Source organism: Culex pipiens, chromosome 1 (assembly GCF_016801865.2).
Source record: "Culex pipiens pallens isolate TS chromosome 1, TS_CPP_V2, whole genome shotgun sequence".
NCBI lineage: Eukaryota > Metazoa > Arthropoda > Insecta > Diptera > Culicidae > Culex > Culex pipiens.
This window is the reverse complement of record NC_068937.1, coordinates 121,230,558-121,253,959: the sequence shown is the minus strand read 5'-3', so window position 1 is coordinate 121,253,959 and position 23,402 is coordinate 121,230,558. Positions and strand designations below refer to the sequence as shown.

The 23,402-nt window shown below is 36.8% G+C and overlaps 2 protein-coding genes across 5 annotated transcripts in view; one reads left to right on the top strand and one right to left on the bottom strand.

The window, feature by feature from the left end:
- The first annotated feature begins 1,875 nt into the window (after nt 1–1,875).
- LOC120423293 (glutamate receptor ionotropic, kainate glr-3-like) lies at nt 1,876–14,550 on the top strand. Of its 3 annotated transcripts, XM_039587054.2 has the most exons (8): nt 1,876–2,253; nt 5,492–5,650; nt 6,565–6,834; nt 6,908–7,091; nt 7,155–7,334; nt 13,024–13,181; nt 13,242–13,443; nt 13,511–14,028. In XM_039587054.2, exons 1-8 carry the CDS (start codon nt 2,000–2,002, stop codon nt 13,742–13,744), a joined length of 1,641 nt encoding a protein of 546 aa, XP_039442988.1. In that variant the 5' UTR covers nt 1,876–1,999; the 3' UTR covers nt 13,745–14,028. The 3 variants fall into 3 exon arrangements, with proteins under 3 accessions (XP_039442988.1, XP_052563538.1, XP_039442989.1); XM_052707578.1 differs by lacking the exon at nt 13,024–13,181 and having other exon boundaries at nt 1,877–2,253; nt 13,218–13,443; nt 13,511–13,706; XM_039587055.2 differs by lacking the exons at nt 13,024–13,181; nt 13,242–13,443; nt 13,511–14,028 and adding exons at nt 14,138–14,226; nt 14,307–14,550 and having other exon boundaries at nt 1,882–2,253.
- LOC120423294 (acyl-CoA Delta-9 desaturase) overlaps nt 14,544–23,402 on the bottom strand; it is a 26,668-nt gene continuing 17,809 nt past the window's right edge. For both annotated transcript variants that reach the window (XM_039587057.2, XM_039587058.2), the window contains exons 4-5: nt 14,939–15,434; nt 14,544–14,871 (exon numbers count right to left, since the gene is read on the bottom strand). In XM_039587057.2, coding sequence (XP_039442991.1) covers nt 14,660–14,871; nt 14,939–15,434 — 708 coding nt within the window. In that variant the 3' untranslated portion in view covers nt 14,544–14,659. The remainder of the gene's footprint in view (nt 14,872–14,938; nt 15,435–23,402) is intronic.

Genomic DNA, 23,402 nt, shown 5'->3' with positions numbered 1-23,402 from the left:
TTCCATGAATGGATGGGTGAGTGAAGAAATGAACACGATGGATCGATCGTAAACCCCAATTTCTCACAACACTGTCGGAGTTCGGATGGATCCCCAAATGGATAGATATGCCGCGCCGCTTTGTCCTCTTGGACCAGTCTCATTGACTGGATGCTGGCTGTGGGGCTGGTCATGGTGGCAGTGCCATATTGCGTAATATGATTATTATAGTAAGAGGGGTTGTAATATGATGTGATGTCATATTCGTATTGGTGGTGGAAATAGAAATCACTTATTGGTGTGAGGTACGCAAATTAGTTGAGAAATATTGTAATTTTCTACCCTCTTTGTTATAGTTATGCCCTAGCTTTGTGCAAAATATGTTTTATGTTAGATATCTCTCAATTTGCTCAATTTGGAGCTGGTATCAGAAAAATTTAGTATAACAGCCCAGACTAAATTATCCGAAGTTCAATTATCCGAAGTATAATACTTTGAATAATCTAATCATAAACACAATTTTTTCTGTTTTTTTTTTTAATTTTCTTGCTTCGTGTTCTGCGATCACATTTTAGTCAAATGTGAATAGTTATTTGCCTATTTAATTACAAAATGCTTTTTTCAATATTTCATCACCGATAATTTGGCCGCTATCTCGGATCAAAACATTCTAAATCATACTTAAGCTCGACAATAAAAAAAGAGTACAAAAAAGAAACGTGTTTCGATTAGCCGAAGATTCGATTATCCAAAGTGAAATTTATCCAAGCTCTACGGATAAAGTCTGGACTGTATAAATATCTGTAAATATCAAGCAAGGGTGACGTTACATGTTAAAGTATAGGGGTAAAAGCGTGTGGGGTGGTACTATAAAAATAACGTTATTAAACAGAATTCTAATTGCACATTTAATGTTATTATTTTGAAAACACATTTTAGAAAAAGTATATTTATATAAATCTTTTTTTGTGGTTGTCAAAAGGCAGAAAAACCTGGTTTTTTTTATAAACTAAGAAAGCTTCTAGCCAACCAACATGCCAGGTAAAAATGTATGTCTAACAATTTACGTCTTTGACCCCTCTGGTATTTGTAACCTGGTGACATCGTTTCGTCTACTACGCTTCATCTTCAACCCATAAACGCAATCAAAGTTCATCTCTTCGTTGTTGGAAACGCCCTCCTCCTTCGCCGTATCTATTGCATTGCATTGTGAAGAGGCAATTACTTAGCCCACAACTTCGACAGTACACCACCGTCGTAGATGGACTTCTGGTACCTGCGGGCAAAATACGGTTAGGGAGCGTCCATAGCTTACTAGGTTTAAATATTTTACAAAATCTCTAGATCTCTTGTATTGGTAACCCTTTCTCATCTTTTTAAAACAAAAAAAAAAACACTTGGTTTACGGATAGCACCAAACGTGCATTTCACAATACCCTTCGCGACCTAATGCTTGAGCTTCTTCAAGTGTAATTGCACTTAGAAAACGTGACGCACAGTCTCTGACTAAGACGTCGCTGCACGCTCGTTTGTTTAGTACATGCACTAGACATAGAGAAATGTTAATACAAAAACATTGTTCCTTCTGGAAATAGTTGCATTCTTCCCCTGAGGAACGTCTCCCGACGAAGGTTGCGTCCTCTGAAAACGATCCAACTCGAGCTTAGTACGTCATGCTCTGTATAAAGTGTTCACAGATAATGTGATGTCTTGTTTTTAATTCCGATTAAAAAATAATTATGATTCATCCATGTTTCTACTATACCATTTTTTGGTTTCATTCTAAAAATTAAAAATCGTAAAGTATTTTTAACGATAGAATCTCAAATTAAAATAAACCCATTCCATGTTTTCTTGCCTGTGAACTCTCTATCTCTCTCTCTCCCAGCAGGGCCAGCAGGGACGATTCCAATTCCAATCACAGCCAACTGCGTGCCCTGGCACGTGATTCCGTGCATTTCCACTAATCCAAGAAACGTTTCTTCCCTCTGCTGTTCATTCACTGGACCGGCTTGCTACGATGACACCAACCGATGTTGATGTTTTGACCAACGACGACGAGCGCGCAGGGTCACACGAGATAACCTCGGGAAGGTTGACGCGGCCGCTGCCGGTGGAACAACGAAACGACTTCTTTGGCCGGGTCAAGTTCACGCTAGGTGTCCTGATGGAGACGGCTGGGCAAGAGAACGGTGGTGGTGCTGGTGGTCACGTACCGGTTTACGGGGACGCCGGGACACTGCTGCGGGTGCTGCCAAAGTTTCTTGGAGCAAGGTGATATTGTGTGCTTTGGAGAGATTTACCAAAGGATCTATTGACCGACGACGTGGTCACTGTATTTGGAGAATCGAACCTTATTTTAAAAGTTCTGGATAACTTTGATGTACAGTTCAAAAGTGATTATCCAAAGGCGTTGATACAATTTCACTTCGGATAATCGAATCCCGAAATTGTTTTTTTTTCGTTGTCTCGTTTTTGATTGTCGAGCTTAACTATTACCACTATAACCCACAAACTACTCTAAAATGATTTAGAATTTTTAAATCCAAGAAGGCGGCGATGAAATATTGAAAAAAAGAGTAAGCAATCAACTATTCAAATTTGACTAAAATAAGGTCACAGTTCTCCAATTTGACGTAAAAAGCAAGTTCCATACAAACCTTTGGATAATCGTACTTCGGATAATCCAAACTTCGGAAAATCGAAGCTTCAGATACTCGAGTCTGGGCTGTAGTTGTAACACAAACAAAAATCAATTCCCGAAATCGTAAATAGTGTTCATGAATTTAAGAACCACGAAGGAATTTATTCATGAGTATGCATGAAGTGCATAGTGCATTTGAACTATGTAGGTGAATATATTACTTCATGGTTCTTAAATTCATGGACACTATTCACGATTTCGGGGATTGACTTTTTTGCGTGTACGTTGAGATTTAATAGTTTTTCTTAAATATTGATAGTTGACACGGACAAAAATTACAATCAAAATCTTAATTCACTTTAAAACAAAATATCAAACATTAGGCCTTTGTTCTTTACGTGGAAATGGAGATTTTTGACTAAACTTGCTAGTTAACAACACGGATAAACAAATTTCAAATAGATCACAATTTTAAGTTATTCTTAAAAACATAACATGTCGTCTCACCGCAATTAAAACTAGCCGTTAGTTGAGAGTTGATCAATGACTTTTTAAGTGGAATATTTAGTTTGACGTGATAAAAACTCGTTAAATGGGTCTCATCTTCTCAATAATCGCTTTTTCTATTTACAAAATATGGCAAGCTCACGATTTGCAGCCAATTTTTCAACCAAATAACTGGTTGGAAGATGGTTTGCAAAAAAAAAAAGGAAATATGCAAAGTTGCTTTAAATGTAAATCCTCCTTTTGAGCGATCTTCGGTCAAGAGAGTCAATCTAATCCCGTGCCAAGTTTCGCTTCCGTCTGCTCAGCTCGACCCCAAGACCGATCGTGAGATTTATCGCTCATGCAACCTTATCCAACCTCGGGGACATCATGTCGGTCGCTGGCAGTTGCCAAATAGGCCGACCCAAAGGTGATTAGTTGGTCACACAAAACAGGTCTCATAGCTGTTGGCCGGCAAAACCGAAAGCATTTTCTTGTGGCTTAGACTCGCTCAACTAGTGGCGGGCCTGCGGCTTTTTTTGGAAAAAGCAGACGATTATGTCACCATCAAGCTCGGCCACAGCAGTGACCGAGTGTCGGATCGACCAGGTTTACAATGTATCGGTGGACAAAGGCCGGAATTTGGACCGGTGAAATGAGGTTTTATGGCAAAGTTTGGCGCTAGGGGAGGGTGGTCAGAGGTGAGACTATCTGTGGTTTTGTTTAATTCTTTCAAACACATACTTTAATAGTAGTTTATGCAACAAGTTGCAAAAAGAGGATTTTTTCAGCACGAGTCGTACATTTATCCAACGAGGTTCACCGAGTTGGATAAATACGACGAGTGCTGAAAAAATCAAGTTTTGCAACGAGTTCCATACAACATTTGTTGCAATTCTAAAAAACACACACTGAGTGAAATTTTAAGTCAAATTTTCATGTATTTTGTCAATAAATCGATTGAATCAAAAAATGTTGAAAAGTGTTACTTTTCAAAACAAGTGCTGAAAAGTTCAACTTTTCAGCCCCCATTTGAGTGCTGAAAAGTAGAACTTTTCACCATTTATTTTGAAAAGAGTTGCTATTCGATTCTGTTATTTTTGGTACAGAAAAGTAGGCTATTTCGTCGTTCAAGAATGACAGGAAATGTAAGTAGTTTCACGACGGAATTGCAAAAAAGAACTGCAAAACTTCCTTCTGGAGAAACGAAACGGCCTACTTTAAACTACCAAAAATAACAGATTTGAAAATCATTTCCTTTTAATACCAATGCTAAAAAGTAGGACTTCGCAGCACTGAAATGGGTGATGAAAAGTTGAACTTTTCAACACTTGTATCGAAAAGAAACATTTTTCAATATGGGTGATTTCGCGCCAACTGGCACACCACTCAAATTGCACTTTCTCTGAGCAAGCTCAAATTTTGTGAAGCTTGTAATACTATCAAAACATGTGAGAATCCCGAATTTGATTCAAATTGGACCGCCCCTTCTTTCTTGGCACCGCCAAAAGTTTTTATTTTTTTTCAAAAAACATCTTAGAGGTAATTGGACGCTGAATCGAATGGCCTCATCAGATTTTCAATAGCTGTCAAGTTTTGCTCTATCATTTTTTATTTCCGAGATATGGCCATTTCGTCGCCGTCGTGTTAACTTGTCACACGTGCATTTTGGGCCAAATTAAGTTAAGAACGTCATTTTGTGTAGCTTACAATGCCTCACCTTTTGACCTTCACAGATCCCCAAAATTCGATTTCAATCCTGAGATATTCAACGAAATCCGAAAAAAACTCCGTGCATTTTTGTCACTTTACATATGAAAGTAGTTTCAATCTTGTCGTGCTATATTGTCACTCTCTGAAAATTGATGTAAGGGAGACAAGTGGCCAAAGGGATTTCAGGTTAGATCGTGCAGCCAACTTTAATCAAACTTCGGGACAGTGCACATAATGGTCAGCCAAACAAAACGTGTTTGTTATTGTTTACAATGCGTGCTTTCGTTTTTGTTTATCCAAGGTCAAACATTGAAACGCGTTTTTCTCGGAACGTCGGAAATGGCGGGTGTGACAAGATAGCACGACGACGTCGATTTGAAAAAAAGAGGCATTTTGAAAAAATGAGATTTCCAAAAAATGTCCTCGTGGTTTGCGGATACAAATCTTTGATTCAAACATTCTAAGTTACTTTCGAATAGTTTAGGGGTCATACTTAAGCTTGACAATGAAAAATCCGATAACGAAAAAATACATATTCGATTATCCGAAAATTTAACTATCTGAAGTGATATGTTTCAAAGGCTTTTGGATAATCGAGTCTAGACTGTAGATGATTTTCCAGATATAATTTTCTAATCTTAGTTTTTTTATCGTCCGAATTTCACGCAGCATCGGCATCAAGCCAATTCTTCAAACAAGTGCCGACGGCACCCAGGACATAGTCAGTGCTCTCCAGGACCACGAGGTGGACGTTGTGTACAGTCGAATCAACGTTGACGTCGCATTGGAACGAAAAATTAGCTACTCTTTCGCTGTTTACCACGAGTTGTAAGTATACGGAGCGCGAGTGCTAAATTGTGATAATGTTTATTTTTACTTGTTTCACAGTAGCAAAAACGTGCCTCTTTTGTACTCTCCATGATTGGAAAATAATTACTCAGCAGCGAGCGTCATTCGTCGCTTTGAATTCGAGTCCTTATCGCGGGGTTTGACGTAAATCCTCGGAATCTTGGGACTTGGTCACGTGTCGATTATCCGTGCAAGATCGCACCGGCGAACCACCTTCAGTCGGATTGCGATCTGCCCGCGATCGACATGAAGGTTCAATGTGTTAAGAAAATTTTAGGTGACGAAGCTCAATTTTTTTACAAACTGATGCTAACTAGTGCAAATTGACCGAAAGAATCGGTCAAAAACCATTCATATTGAAGACGAATTAACCTCCACCTGCGGGCCTTGGTTTTGGGTGCCATTTTGATTTTGATCTATCGCGTTGTGGTACAGTGAATTTTCACAGCTGATGATGGTGTTTCTTGAAGACGTTTTCTGCCGTTAGCTCGTTTTGTGCTGATGATGTGCACTGGACTGTACATGCTTGAATATGAAAAGTTAGAACTGGTTAAATATATTTAGTTACTATTGACCAAAAACTAATTCATTTTAAAAAGAAGCAGAACACATTATTGTTCAAGGGAAAGGAACGTAGTTTTGAAATATTTTGATAGTTTGGTTGCATTTGTTTACAAATGATAAAAACAAATCTTTAAAAGTTGCCGAGACCTTGAATTTTTTTCTACGAGTTCGTTTTCCCTCTAATAGAACCACAAAAATTTAGTTGGTAGATCTGAAAAAATTGTTATCAATATGCTGAAAACAAACTCAGGCAAACAAACTTATGGTTACAACAAGTTTCGCAATAAGTTCATTTAGATAAAATGTTTAAAGACAATCCCTCCCACTAGCCGCAACGTGTACCTCCGGCAGCCGGAACTGAGCGAAATCCGCGACATCTATCTGGCCCCGATAACGACCACGCTAGCCGTGGCCTTTCTGGCACTGACCATAACCCTTGCCGTCATGTTACGACTGATCAACAACCTGCACGTGACAACACGCTGGAAACGGAACCAGCACGCACCACCCACGGACCACGTGTCCGGTTCGGATGCGTTCCTCTGGTTTATGGGCATTTTTTGCATGCAAGGCAGCACCATCAATCCCAACTGTCAAAGGTATTATTCACCAGTTGGTAAACTATCAAATTTAAATTTGCTTGTAAAAAGTGATGTTACTATTTCGTACCAGTTCGGCCACGATCGTCATCACGGCCCTGCTTTTCCAGCTGATCGTGTACAACGCCTACTCCGCCTCGATCACGTCCAAGTTGTCGATCTATCTGGATGAGGTGACGGACTTGCACGGTTTGTTGCATGCAACCGACTTTGAGGTGGGCTTCGTGCGTAATAGATCCGATGAGGCGTATTTAGTGGTGAGTTTTCAAAAGATTTTGCATGCTGAAACTAACAAAACAAATAATTATGAAATATTTCAGGCAAACCGCGATCGAGATACTAGCGAAATACTGAAGCGATCAATGAAAAATCCAACGATCAAGGTTGAACACTACCGGGAAGGGCTTCACCGAGCTGTTGAGACTAAATTTGCCCTGTTTGGACGGCATGGCGCAGTTCGGGGAGCTATTCGGAATCTAGCTGCGACGGATTTTTGTGAGGTGAGTTGTGCGAAAATGTTTTTTTTCAGAAATTTACTGTCTCGAAAATGTGTAGGAATTTTATTTTATGATATTTGATTTTTCGCTTCAAGAATAATTATCCAGGTACACATGAAATCATTTGTAGAAATTTAATTGCAAAGCATTTTCGCCAAGATTAGTCCCCTGCAAGGCTTTATATTATTAATTGCCTAATACCACTGTTTGTACTGATACTTTTGCAATGGCCTTGTAGATTTGCACAATCGCATGGCATTAGAAAATTGCATGGAAATTTGACATCTGCACTCTTTGTGTATGGCATTGCATAGCGATTACGCAGTTCAAACGAAATTAATTGACCTACGCTTATGGTGCCGGCGAAAAGCTAGATGGCATGAAACTGTCAAGGAACTAAACTACTAAATTGCCCTCTGAAAATTTTCAAATAATTGTTGACCATGCCAATGAAATTGACAAATCCATGTGTATTTTTTCTCATGAGTGAGGTTGTTATAAAAACTAACTTAATCCACTTATGTGGTTGGAGCCTTCCTCACTTATTACCAACAATGGCTGATATGATGGAATTGTATAAAAATTTCATCTATTTTTTAGATCCGGAATAAAAAAGTACATAAATATCACTTAAATGGCCATACCTCGAGACAGGGTTGCCAGATCTTCAAAGTTTTAGGCTCGTTGGAAAGGTCTTTTGATAACCTAACCAACGATGGGTCGGATGATGGACTCGGATATAGCTTACATACATTTAAGTGAGATCCGGCTTCAAAAAAGTACATAAATATCACTTATGTGGTCATAACTTGAGACAGGGTTGCCAGATCTTCAATGTTTTGGACTCGTTGGAAAGGTCTTTTGATAACCTAACCAATGATGGGTCGGATGATGGACCCGGACATAGTTTACATACATTTAAGTGAGATCCGGATATATGTGAAAACTCATTTTTATACATAACTTTTGAACTACTTATCGAAACTTCAATCTGTATAAAACTCGATCTATGGGACCCTAAACCAAGTCGAATGCAACAGGTTCGGGTCAAATCGGTTCAGTCAGTGCCGAGAAACATGAGCTGGTTTGTTGGTCACATAGATACATACACACACACATACACACAGACATTTGTTCAGTTTTAGATTCTGAGTCGATATGTATACATGAAGATGGGTCTACGACTTTTTTAAACAAAGTTCATTTTTAGAGCAGGATTGTGGAAAAATTGTTATATTTTTTCTACTTCGGTTCCAACTGTTTTCTACAATTAAGAAACGATTAAGAACATGTGCAATCGCATCATAATCCTTCACAAAGAGACATTACAAAAAATATTCCATGCAAATTTATGCATAAAATGTAAGAAAAGTCAGTAAAAAAAACAAAGTTTACACCTGAAAAAAAAACATTTTTCAAAACATTGACAAAGCCACTAAAATGTGTAATATTTAAAGAGTTCTACTTTCAAATACTTTTTGGTCGGTGTTATTTCAACAAGAAAAGAGCAATTCCCTACGAAATCGGTCTTTTTTCTTAAATTTTAATTTTTGTATTTTTTAATCCGGCTGAAACTTTTTTTGTGCCTTCTGTATGCCCAAAGAAGCCATTTTGCATCATTAGTTTGTCCATATAATTTTCCATACAAATTTGGCAGCTGACCATACAAAAATGATGTATGAAAATTAAAAAATCGGTATCCTTTGAAGAAATTTTTTGATCGATTTGGCGTCTTCGGCAAAGTTCTAGGTATGAATATGGAATACACTGAAAAAAAATGATACACGGTAAAAAAAATTTGGTGATTTTTTATTTATTTTTTTTTTGATTTGCAAAAAAACACTATTTTTATTTTTTTTATTTTTTGATATGTTTTAGAGGACATCAAAGGCCAACTTTTCAGAAATTTTCAGGTTGTGCAAAAAATCTTTGAGCGAGTTATGAAAAAAATTGGTCGCAAAAATTTTTCAACTTCATTTTTCGATGTAAAATCAAATTTTCAATCAAAAAGTACTTTAGTGAAATTTTGATAAAGTGCACCGTTTTCAAGTTAAATCCATTTTTAGGTGACTTTTTTGAAAATATTCGAAGTTTTTCATTTTTTAGTGCACATGTTTGCTCACCTTTGAAAAAAATATTTTTGAAAAGCTGAGAAAATTCTCTATATTTTGCTTTTTTGAACTTTGTTGATACGACCCTTAGTTGCTGAGATATTGCCATGCAAAGGTTTAAAAACAGGAAAATTGATGTTTTCTAAGTTCCACCCAAACAACACACCATTTTCTAATGTCGATATCTCAGCAACTAATGGTCCGATTTTTAGTGTTAAAATATGAAATATTCGTAAAATTTTTCGATCTTTTCGAAAAAAATATTTTCAAATTTTTTAAACCAAGACTAACATTCTAAAAGGGCCAAACATTCAATATTACGCCCTTTTAGAATGTTAGTCTTGATTTAAAAAAAATTGAAAAAAATTTTTTTCGAAAAGATCGGAAAATTTTACGAATGTTTCATATTTTTCATTGAAAATCGGACCATTAGTTGCCGAGATGTCGACATCAGAAAATGGTTTGTTGTTTGGGTGGGACTTAGAAAACATCAATTTTCCTGTTTTTAAACCTTTGCATGGCAATATCTCAGCAACTAAGGGTCGTATCAACAAAGTCCGAATAAGCAAAACATAGAGAATTTTCTCAGCTTTTCAAAAATATTTTTTTCAAAGGTGGGCAAACATGTGCACTAATTTAAAAAAATGAAAAACTTCGACTATTTTCAAAAAAGTCACCTAAAAATGGATTTAACTTGAAAACGGTGCACTTTATCAAAATTTCACTAAAGTACTTTTTGATTGCAAATTTGATTTTACATCGAAAAATGAAATTGGAAAATTTTTGCGTCCAATTTTTCGATTTTTTGAAAAAATCAGTATTGATTCAAAAATTCGCTCAGAGATTTTTTGCACAACCTGGAAATTTCTGAAAAGTTGGCATTTGATGTCCTCTAAAACATATCAAAAAATAAAAAAAATAAAAATAGTGTTTTTTGCAAATCAAGTTTTAGTGACAAAAAGTTAAATAAAAAATCACCAAAAATTTTTTTACCGTGTATCATTTTTTTTCAGTGTAGTCCATATTCATACCTACAACTTTGCCGAAGACACCAAATCGATCAAAAAAATCCTTCAAAAGATACAGATTTTTGAATTTTCATACATCATTTTTGTATGGCCAGCTGCCAAATTTGTATGGAAAATTATATGGACAAACTAATGATGCAAAATGGCTTCTTTGTAATTCATAAATATTTGATTCTGGGGTGTAAAAGTAAATTATGGACAAAAAAAACTTTTTCGCTCGTAGGCTGCCATTTACACCAAAACTAATATTTCTTAAAATTTCTTTCGACGTTCTATAGGGATTAAGTTGGGCTACAATGTCCTTTCATTAGATTTGGCCAAAATTTAGAATTTACTCAGAATCCAGGGCTGTCTCATTGTTCTCCACTCATTTCAGCCCATGGGTAACAATGAGACACTTTGATTTTTCTTCAATAAACTTTTCAAAATCGATGGAAATCTTTCAAAACATGAATTAAAAGTGATTTTTGGCATATTTATAGAATTTAAACTTCATTTAACCAAAAATACAAAGTTATTTGGTATTAATATATGGATTTTACAAAATTGAAATACTTTTTAGTGTAACTTTTGTTATTCAAAGTTTCATGTTGGCAAAATTGCTCTAAAATGTTCAAGGCAAGTCACCTGCAATGGAACAATACAAAAACATGATGTTTTACTTGGAAAATGTTGATTTTCGTAGAGTGTCTCATTGTTCCCCAGCTGTCTCATTGTTCCTGCCAAGTGCGTCTACAATAAGACAGTTGAATAACTCTGGCTGTAGACGTAAGATCGATCTCATATTTTGGTCAATTTTAGAACACATTAAAAGAAAGATAATGCAACTAAAAGCTCATTAAAAAATGCTGATGAAAAAATGAGAAAAATCTTTGAAAGTAGAAAACCAAAAGTGTCTCATTGATGACTACCCTACCCTACTCTGGATTTTGTAACATTGCTTGAATACCAAAACTTTTTGCCATGGTTTTATTTTTTTGGTATTCCCTCGCCCTTGGAATATCAGATTTTGGTATTCCTGTGGAATTCCACATACATGATTTTGGTATGATTTTATAGCAATTTACTGGGCAACCGAGAGAACTTTTTGGTCGCTGTTATTTGAACAAGAAAAGCACATTTGTTTAAATACCAAAAATTTGGTACTTTCTTGCCGTTTTAATATCATAAAACTCCACATGCAAAAGCAAAATCTACCCACTTGATGAGTCCATGTTGTTCTCCGTGATATTCTTCTCCACATTGAATACATCTTCTTGGCCAAGCATTTGAAATACACCAAGGTTGAAAAAATTAATGCTATTAAAACGAAACTGGATACAAGTTTACCAGTAGTTTCAATAACGCTTTCAATTGACTCGCAAATCAAAGTATTTGGTTTAAAATAACAATATTCAACAAAACTATTTTTAGAGGCAGCCTGAGAACAACTTTTTTGTAAAATGTGCATGGACATTGCGTAGCCAACTCCAGTCTTCTTCTTCTTTCTCCAAAAGATACACCCTTTTAAACATGAACACATTATTTTTGTATGAGCACTATTATGGGATTTTTTTTTCAAAATCTCGTTCCCCAAGCTTAAGCTATTTTAGGACTCTGGGCCAAATATGAGCAAAATCGGTCATCATTTACCCATTGATACTCGAAGGTGAAATTTGTATGGACAGAATCGGAAAAATGTATGAAAATTTTCGTTAAATGACAAAAATTTAAACATCTTGGAAAGAACAGATTAAAAAATATGTGTCCTCTTGTGGCTGACTGTGCATTTCTGGGGTGGTAGATTCATCCTTTGTCGGGGCTCACAAGTGGAGTGCATCGATGGTGTTTAGTTCGTTTAGTGGCGTCGACCGGGATGGACAGTTTCAGCAAAACCGTGGCCAAGCTTCGTCTGTTCAAACTCCGGCGGAAAATCCCGCCTTGTTTCTGGCTGATGGACCGATTTCTGCTCGTTGCTAGTATGGTGTTGATATTTTATTCGATTTCTAAAATTTTAGATTGATTCATTTCCGCACAGGTGTCCACGTGGTGCCCCAGAAGAACTGGCAGAAAAAGGTCTGGATTCTTTTCCATGCGGTGGGTGCTTTCCAGATGTTTATGACTTTACTCGGGCTGACTAGCGCTTTGGTTCGGATGGACGATGTTCTGCTGGTCATTTGGTGTACGATCTTGTTTACCGCAGAACTATTGTGCCTGGCAAAGTGTTATCTGCTGATGCGGTACGATGGTGCGATTCTAGATCTGCGTGACTTTTTGAACGCTGGCAGCTTTAGCTCTGGAGATCAAAACTTTGATGTTTCTGCGAGGAACAAGTATCAAAGAAGCTCCAGCCTGATTGCCATTGCAGTTTCCTTGATTATTCTGCTGGATCAGATTGTCTGCTGGATCCCGAAAATTCAACAGGCTAGGACATTCTACGTTCCATCGTGGATTGGTACACACTATGGCGAGTGGTTTGCCTTTATAGTGCAAGCAATCCATACTTCTACTTTTGCTTCGTTCTGGCTGTTCAAGATTTTTGGGTGTTCCGTTCTTTCAATCTTTTCACTTAAGGGACTACAAGCAGAACAGACGATTGTAAATCGCAGTTTCGAGCGCCTTACTGAACTATTCAAGGACTTGCAAACCTCCAAACTAACAAGAAAACAGTTCTGGGATCATCTGAAATCATCGATCAAAGTGACTATGGATCAACAAACTCTGGTTTTTTGGTACAGCAAATATTTTATTTTTTTCTTCTTTACAAGGTAAATTTTCTCCTTCTCAAACAGCCACCTCATCAAAGTGAAAAAAATGGTCGAGCTTCTTTACTATGCCACATACTTTTACGCCATAGGATGCATTGGATCTTCGTTCTTCTTGGTACTATCACAACCGATGTCCATTTTGCTATTTCTCCACGTTGCAACCGTCATCGTAATTTGCTTCGAGTGTTACCAACTGAGTTACCAAATCGATTGTCTGAAGGAAGTTGTAAGATTAAGGTTTTGTGCTGCAAGAATCAATATGTTCAACCAAAATTTCTTTTCAACATTTCAAGTTTGCAGCCACCTCCGGCCATGCGTTCAGTCTGTGCGCCCAGTTGCCATACGCTGCCGGTGAGCATCGCAAGGACTACCTCGAGGTGCGCACCACGCTGATGATAATCGAGATATGCTCGCGGAACGTGGTGTGCTTTCGGTGCTTCGACATCCCGGACATTTCGGTTACGGTTTTTGTCAGCATGGTTAAAGTTTCGTACTCGGTGCTGACGTTTTTGCTGAACACGATCTAAGAACGAAACAATGCTGACAAATCTACAGGCTTGGCACATAACTAATTTTGACCTATTGCTTTGATGTTGTTAATTAATTAGTTGATCTCTAGAAAAGATCGATAGCTGTTGACTCGGATTTGGAGTTGGTGACGATAGAGCACACTCCACAAGACGAAAATGTTTGAAATTGATGTTACGACACAAAGACATGACAAGTATAATGTCTTTATAAAAACAAAACAAAAAAAAATATTGTTGAGTGCACTGTTCTTATATATTAAAATTTGCAATCTGTTCAAAGACCTGAGTCGTTTTATTTAAGGATTTCATACAGTTCATACAGTTCCCTGCAAAAATATCAAAGCTTCAACATAGTTTGGTATAAATAATAAAACATTTTTTAACTTTTAGCTTTCCGAAGTTGCGGTCCTCAGCACCTATCAAAAAACAGCATTCGCATTCGTCAAGGACTCCCCATACAGAAAAGTACTCAACTATGAGTGAGTATAGCGCAAAACCGCATTTTTTTTTTCTAAACGTTCTCTAAAACCAATAATCCACTTGAATTTTCCGCTTCCAGAATCATCCGCCTCCTCCAGCACGGCATCGTGAACCGCGAGCTGCCGTTTATGCTGCCCGGAATGGCCGGCTGCAACCAGGCCAAGTTGTTCAACAAAGCTAAACTTTCAGACGTGTTCAGCTGCTTCGCCGTCCTCCTGATGGGGATGGCAAATGCATTTCTGGTTGTATTAGGAGAAAAGTTTGTTGAAAATATTCGTAGCAGCAGCGAGAGATTTCGAATGGAGTAATGAATTGATTTGTTTTAGATTTTTTTTTGTCGTGTATTTCCATCAATTCATCAAAAAAGTTGTACAGAGAAAGAATAAATTAATCGCCTGTCCTTACGTAGTGTTGAAAGATTGCTATTGTTCCCTAGTGTAGTCTTTCGTTCTTCAGGTAGTGTTCCCGCTGCAGGTTGCACATGTCTTCGGCACCGGCCTGCTTCAGACAGTCCACGATCGGTCGGCCACTGTCGACAGCCATCGTGAGGCCCCGCTTGACGGCGTCCGTCGTCATCGTTTGCAGCTTGGTGGCCAGCCCCATGGCAGCGCAGATCCGGATGAAGGCAGTCGTGCAACCGGAACCTACAAAACGCATTGGTGACAATTAATGACGGTGCTGTTGAGACGTGACTCTAATATCCATGCTTACCGTAGCTTCCAAACTCGCCACTCTGGTAGTCAAACGGCAACAGGTAGTGATACTGGGGCCAGTAGCTCTTCGTAACCAGGAACACCATGTTGGAGTCGCTCTGCTTGTGGTTCTTGTCCAGTCCCCACACAAAGTGGGCCGAGTTGATCATCCAGGCCACGTTCAGCACCAGCAGGTAGCGCAACGAAAACGCCACAAAGATCGCCGCCTGGACGGTATCGCCCCAATATTCCAGGGGGGCGTTGATCGGCAGCAGCACAAACAACACCGGGTACAGCAGCCAGTAGAACCGCTTCTGGAACATGACGATCCGGTCGGACTCGAGATCGCGCATGTCGACCTCGGCTAGCAGCCGCTCTTGGCGGGGGCTCAGCTTGCGAATGTTGGCAAACACCTGCCCGTGCAGAAAGTCCTTGTCGCTGTAGTACGGATCGTCGGCGGTGCGGAACTTGTCGTGGTGCAGCCGGTGAAGTCGTACCCACTCGTAGATGGAGCCCTGGCAAAGGGAAAGAGAACAGATTAATTTTATGAAACATCTGTGCAGCGATGGAAGAATCCTCATCAAAAGAAAATCTGTTGACGCTCATCAAGAGAAAAAAATCGGAAGAGCATGGCTCTCCTCTCTAGCGCACAAAAGATCGGTAAAATGAAACTGAAAAAAATCCTAATTTTGATTATTCGGTGGAACATCTTTTTAACCATTATTCTTGCAAGTGTAACGTCACACGTTGATGAGCACTGTGTGTAAACAAAACGAAATAATGAATTTTAAGTGGTGCTAGCAAGGAAATTCACAATAAATCTTCATTGGATTGATTTTTTTCGAGAAGTTTGGGAGCAATTTGCATTTGCTTGTTCGCTAGCGAAAAATATTTTTTTTAGCTGAATTGCAAGTTTCGTTGTTTAACTGAAATATACATTAAAACTAAAGTGGTAACACTAGGTATTTGATATAGTTTAAAATTTATGAGGATCATTCCAACTCAATCGTGCACAAAACAGTGCAAAATTGAAACCTTGCTCAAATTTGGTGGGGCTGATGATAACACCATCCATCAAAACAAGCAAGAATTTCGATTTCTGTTCAAATCGGAACTGATCCTCAATGTTTCGCTATTTTCCGATTTTTTAGTCAAGTGGAATACTTGATAAAAAAGATCAAAATATTTGTTTTTTTTTACATAGCACAGTGGGCGAAATGGAACCCAAAATCGGACTTAATTGAACGCGGCTGGTTCCCTGGTATGAATAATAGTGTTTCTTATGTAAAAAAATCCGAGGAATCGATTGGTGATGGTTTCATCCACCGCACGAAACGGCAAAGGGTCCATTTTGCCCCAATTCCCCATTTTTTTACATTTTTTCTTGAAAATCGGTCTGTATTTAGAGCGGAGGCTTTATGCGGCCTTCCAAAATGCACTAAACTTATTTGAAAATGTCCCAGGAATCCAGTAAAAATAACCACATGCACCGCAAAAATCATCTAGGGTCCATTTAACCCCAATTCCGCTATAAAAGCATTTTTGGCCGTTTTCAAATGTTAGGTCAGATTTAAAAAATCTGAAAATATTTTTATCGTAAAGATCAGACAATTTTACATAAGAATAACGATTTGCACTTGATAGTTTGACACATTTATGTTGATGAAAATAAAATGTATGTGAAAGGCAGTTTATTCTGCGTTTGGGAAAATTGGCCCAAAAGTGATTCTTCAATCTTTTTATTTATTTTAATTTCTATATCAACATAAATGTGTCAAACTTTCAAGTGCAAATCGTCATTCTTATGTAAAATTGTCTGATCTTTACGATAAAAATATTCTCAGATTTTTGAAATCTGACCTAACATTTGAAAACGGCCAAAAATGCTTTTATAGCGGAATTGGGGTTAAATGGACCCTAGATGATTTTTGCGGTGCAAGTGGTTATTTTTACTGGATTCCTGGGACATTTTCAAATAAGTTAAGTGCATTTTGAAAGGCCGCAAAAAGCCTCCGCTCTAAATACAGACCGATTTTCAAGAAAAAATGTTAAAAAATGAGTAATTGGGGCAAAATGGACCCTTTGCCGTTTCGTGCGGTGGATGAATCCATCACCAATCGATTCCCCGGATTTTTTTACATAAGAAACACTATGTTTTATACCAGGGAACCAGCCGCGTTCAATTAAGTCCGATTTTGGGTTCCATTTCGCCCACTGTGCATAGTGGCGGTGGTTTTGTTGTGACAAATTGATTTCTGTACTACCACTGCACTATGGGCCATCCCCATACAAACAGGCGGCCAAATTATTTGTTTGCTTTTCAAATGTTTTTTGATACAAATTTGGGTAATTGTATGGTATTGAAATGGTATAGGTCGATTTTTAAGACTTTTCATGTTTTTCAACAGTGTTTTGTTTATAATAAAAATAGTCTTTTCATACATATGCAAGTTCAACAGAATTGCGTATATATTGTATTGCAAGTTTATATTATTATATTATGGATATGCTAATACATCCCCACTTTAAGGACACAACCCCTTCCGGCTTGAAATTTCAGCAATTTTAGTTTATGATCCAATCTTTCAAGTGATCTTAGTTTCATGTTTAGCATCGGTTAGCAAAAAAAAAATACTCGATTAATAAACACAAAAAAAAACAAATTTTGTCAAAAAAAAATGCTCCAGTTACTCAATGAAAACTTCAGTTTTTGGTTTGGAAACAACATTTTATCTATAAATAGTTTCAAAGTTTATCTCATTACATTTCCAACGATGTATAATTGTCCTAATAAAATATTTAAAATGGCTGAGCTATGTTAAAATGAAAAAATGAGCTTTTTTTTAACGAAAACGCTAACTTTTTACTCCATTTTTTGAGTTTCAGCAGCATGCGTAGGGCGTTCAATTTTCCCGGGTTTTGAATTTCCCGGGAAACGAGAAACATATTTTTGAAATCCCGGGATTTTTTTAAACAGTCATTGAATCTATATTTTTATTATATTTGTTATGTTTTCAAACTTAAAATCATAGAATCAGCTCAATTATATTATTTGGTGATAATCTACACTTCAACCTAAACATAGACGACAGCTTTTAAATAGCTTAAGGGGTTACATAAATGTAAATCGGCATAAATGTCAGAAGTTGGTAGAACATATTTAACTTTTTTAAATCTATTTTCGAGACATTAAAATATATATTTTCAACTATCAACAAAATATTTTTAAAACTTTTGGTTGTACTATTGCCAAGATATAACAATTTGAAGTTGGCAGTTTCAAAAAATTGGATAAAAGATAAAAGATAAGATAAAAATATTTTTATGTTTTTCATATAAAAGCTAGAGAGCTTTTGATTCTTGCATTTTTCAAATATGCTAAATTCAAAAATCAGGCATCGTCATGTACACGAGAGGTCTTGTGGGTCTTCTCCCCAATTTTAGCCAATTTGGTCCATCCTATCTTGACAGTTTGCTTTGCGCACGGCAAAATTTTGTGCTTAAATCGTCTCTTGCTCAGTTTTTTCTTCATGAAACTTTCAGGAGAGATCATCTTTAAAGTGGATTTAATAAATTTTGTTATTTTATTCTGCTTTGGCCAATTGGGGAAAACCGGGAAAAAAGTCTGAATAGTTTAATATATTCTATCCAATTTTTAAAATTATTTATATTCAAAAATGTAATAACCAGTCTTTAAATAATCAAATCAAAATCAAATTATTCGCTCAATAGCATTGCCTTGGCGTTCTCGATTGCGAGATTCCTACTCGAAACTAGGTGTCCGAAGGATTGGTTGTTGAGGCAACTGCAAACCTCTTTTTACACCTTAGCTTCCATCCACCCCGGGATTCGAACTGACGACCTTTGGATTGTTAGTCCAACTGCCTACCAGCGACTCCACCGAGGCAGGACCCAGGGAGACGACTCCTACACCTGGATTGAGCTAACGACCTAACCCTCTAGGTTAGACCGGGGCCAACATTTACTTCCCCATCCGACGGAAGGCGTAGTCAGACAAATCTCGTCTCGAAAAATGCCACCGGGACCGTCTGGGATCGAACCCAAGCCAACCACGCTTACCCCTACACCACGGTTCCCGGCTTCTTTAAATAATATAAAGAGATAAATAAAAAAATTTTAAAACACTAGGAATTTTGTGAACCTGTATGCATATACAAATTTCAACAATTTTCACTTAAAAGCCAAATTAATGCTGATATCGGCATAAAATTAAAATAATAATTCAACTATTAATGTATTTCTACATAAAAAAAATATATATATTTCCGTGCTTTAATTTGATTTTTTTTTTCAATTTCGGGAATTCCCGGGACAAATTGTAAAAAATCCCGGAATTCGGGAATTCCCGGTTTTGGAAAAATCCCGGGATTTTTGTCCCGGAAATTCCCGGGATAGACGCACTAAGCATGCACTCAAAAAACCTTTCACTACATAGTCGCATGAAAATTCCGGTGGCAGCCAATTTTTGGTCCAAAACAACGTTTCACATGAGTCATGCAACTTTCACCATGCATTCATGTCAACTCTGCTTGGTTTTCACGCAGCTTACACTCACACAACCGAATGCCACGTGAAATCCATGCCTGAAAATTTGGAGGCGTGGCTTGCAGTCAGCTGGTTTTGTGTTTGCATGAGAATCATGCAACCTCCGCATGGAAACTGATATGGAAAAAATCTGTACACCTTTTCATGCAACTTTGTGGTGAAAATTCAGTCAAGGTTGCGTGAAATTCCTGTCTGAAAATTTCAGCCCTTGGCGATCGGCACTTAGCAAATTTCCATTCAGTTGAGCCATTATTTTCGTGTCGAACGGATGAAGTGTTGGCGTTCTCCGTTGTTTGAAATTAAAACAGTTCGATTGGCGGATCAAATGTTTGGCAATTGTTGCCGTATTCGGTAAGTGAAATAAATCATTACAGCCAAATATTGGAAAATCAATATTTATTATTCTGTTTATGTTCTATTTTCAGGTTTTGTTTCCACGACAGGAGGCCCGAATTCAAAGCCCTCCCCAATGGAACCGAACCGAAAATTTTCTACGGGAATGATTGTGTACTGCCTCGGTCATCGCCACAGAAAATTCGTGTGCCAAGTTGGAGCCCGACCGTCGCTTGCTGATATGATCGACGATTTTAAGTGGAAAGAATGCCCAACCCCAGGCCGCGACGGATCATTCTTGGGCGCTGATTTTCGTGACGTCGGTGCTAGGAAGTTGATGGCGAAAACGTCAGCCGCGTACGGCAGGAGGTTAGGGAACCCCGCGAGCAGCAAGAACGCCGGAACTAAGGACCATGGTGTCGTGACTTTCCCCCGATTTATTCCGCGAATTCCGAATATTTCGAACCAAATAATAAGACACGTCTTTTCATGCCAAAGCAAAACACACGACTGGTTTATTTCTCGTTTGCTCACGCACACATTCTCAACTTCTCTCTCGGCTTGCCTGCTCTCTCATTACACTACATACACTCTCTCTATTCTCACTCTCTCTTCTCTGCCACACTCATTCACTACATCCTCGTTCTTTCCTACTCTAAAAATTCAATAACAAATTCATCTGCAGATTAAAATCAGCTTTTGTTGATCCATGGTAGTCAGGAAACTCAGCTCATCTCAGGATTCGGCTCCGATAAATACTTCTCCGGTATCCTTGATCGTGACACATATCTGCCAAAACCCCAACGTCAGCATGGTTACCTGCAATTAAAGAAATAAAATACGACAACTTCGAAAGTTATCGTGTAATTAATTAATTGATCGGGAATTTTAACCTACAATTATCCAGAAATTCAATTTGGAGCTAAAATTCAAGTGGTGTAGATTACAAGTCCATCGTTTCTCAAATCATAACTACAAAAAGATTGTTTCTTAAATCATCACATTAAAATATTGAAAATCTACAAATTCCATTACCGACTTGTCCCACCAACTAATTTTTAAAAATCTTTTACGTTATCTTCTCTAAAATAAAATCCTGCGTTCAAATTTAAGTCGCGAAAGTTATTAGCGTATCGTTTCTTAAATCATCACATTAAAATATTGAAAATCTACTAATTACTTCTCCAACTTGCCCAACAATTGATTTTTTTAAATCTTTTACTACATCTTTCCTGAAATACAATTATTCCCTAAAATTTAAATTGAATAGGTTATGAGCCTAACGTTTCTTAAATTATCACATTGAAAAAATTAAAAAATCTACAAATTTCTTCACCCACTTGTCCAAGAACGATTTTTTAATAATCTATTGCTACACCTTCCCTGGAATCCAATAATGAGTTCAAATTTGAGTCGTGTAGGTTATGAGTCTATCGTTTCTTAAATCATCACTTTGAAAAGATTGAAAATCTACAAATTCCTTCACCAACTTGTCCAACAACCGATTTTTAGTTATTTTTTACCACATCTTCCCTGGAATCCAAACATAAGCTCAAATTTAAGTTAAATCGGTTATGAGCCTATCTTTTCTAAAATCATCACTTTAAAAGATAAAAAATACAAGTTCCTTCACCAACTTGACCAACAACCAATATTAAAAAAAATCTGTTAATACATCATCCATGAAATCCAATCATGCGCTGAAATTTAAGTCGTGTAGATTTTTTAAAATCTATTACTACCCTTGAATAGAATCATTAGCTCACATTAAAAAGATTAGATTAAAAACCTACTAATTTCTTCACCCGATTGCCCAACAAAAGATTTTTAAAAATAATTTATTGCTACATCTTCCCTGAAATTCAATAATGAGTTCAAATTTGAGTCGTGTAGGTTATGAGCCTGTTGTTTCTTAAATCATCACTTAAAAAGGAATAAAAATCTGTGTATTTCCTTACCAACTTGTACACGAATCATTTTTATTCTCTTATCGTTTTCCACATCTTCCCTGAAATCCAATCAAGAGCTTAAATTTAAGTTGAATAGGTTATTGTCATATCGTTTCTTAAATCATCACATTAAAACATTGAAAATCTACAAATTCCTTCACCAAGTTTACAACAACTGATTTTTTTAAATAATCAATTACCACTTCTACCGTGGAATCCAATCATTAGCTCAATTTTATGTTAAATAGGTTATGATCGTATCGTTTCTAAAATCATCACTATGAAAGATTTAAAATTTACAAATTCCTTCACCATTTTGTTCAACAATATTTTTATATAATCTTTTACTACACCTTCTCTGGAATCCAATTATGGGTTCAAATTTAAGTCGTGTAGGTTATGAGCCTATCGTTTCTAAAATCGTCAGATTAATAGATTGAAAATCATCAAATTTCTTTACCAACTTGTCCACAAATCATTTGTTTTCTTATCTGTTTCTACATCTTTCCTGGAATCCAATCATAAGCTCAAATTTAAGTTAAATGGGTTATGGTCTATCGTTTCTTAAATCGTTAGATTAAAAGAATAAATCTTCAAATTTCCTACAAACTTGTTCAACAAAATCTTTTTTTGTGGTTACTACATCTTCCCTGGAATCAAATTTAAGTCGTATGAGCCTATCTTTTCTTAAACCATTACTTTAAAAGATTAAAAAAATACAAATTCCTTCACCAACTTGTTCAACAATCGATACATTTAAAATTCCTGCATGAAATCGTTTCTTAAATCAACGCTTTGAAAGATTAAACATTCACAAATTCCTTCACCAACTTGTCCAACAATATTGTTTAATAATCTTTTACTCTAGCTTTTACTACATCATCCCTGAAATCTAATCATGAGTTCAAATTTAAGTCGTATAGGTTATAAGTTTCTTAACTCGTCAGATTTAAAAATTAAAAATCTTCAAATTTCACTGCCAACTTGTCCAACAATTTTTATTTATTTTTTTACTACATCTACCCTGGAATTCAATCAAAATTTAAGTTGAATAGGTTATGAGCCTATCGTTTTTTAAATCATCACTTCGAAGATTGAAAATCTACAATTCCTCCACCAATTATTCCAACGATCGACGGCATATTTCTTTTACTACATCTTCTTTGAAACCCAATCAGAATCATTACCGTGAAATCCGAAAAAAAATGCAGATATTTTATTTTAATTTTACCCATAATCTCAATCGCGATCTCGAATTTAAGATCTCAATGTCTCTCAGGAGACTCAAGCTCAAAGTACCAATAATCACGCTCTACCCTCGCAGAGCACTGCGTTTAAATGGGATGAAAGGCCGTAAGAGAAATGTCATACCGCCCCTTTCAAATGTTGCTCCAGAAATTGAATGAAATACAGAGCATTTTAAATTGATGATCAATTTTCCTTGAAAATGATCAACGGCTTCACATTAAAAATTCAGCAATTTAAAAATTCAGAAATTGAAAAAAATAAAATGAAAAAAAGTGATCAGAAATGTTTTTTAATCATGTTTTTTTACCATTGTACATAAAAATTTACATAGGGCTTTTAGGACCCAATTAAATATAAAAAAAAATCTTGAAACTTTGATAATTTAAT

Bases quoted from the DNA above. Each gene is read 5' to 3' on its own strand.
- LOC120423293 (XM_039587054.2), top strand. From the start codon at position 2,000: ATGACACCAACCGATGTTGATGTTTTGACCAACGACGACGAGCGCGCA. The intron at 6,835-6,907 runs GTATTATTCACC...ATTTCGTACCAG, and splicing joins ATCAATCCCAACTGTCAAAG to TTCGGCCACGATCGTCATCA. The intron at 13,444-13,510 runs GTAAGATTAAGG...CAACATTTCAAG, and splicing joins TCGATTGTCTGAAGGAAGTT to TTTGCAGCCACCTCCGGCCA.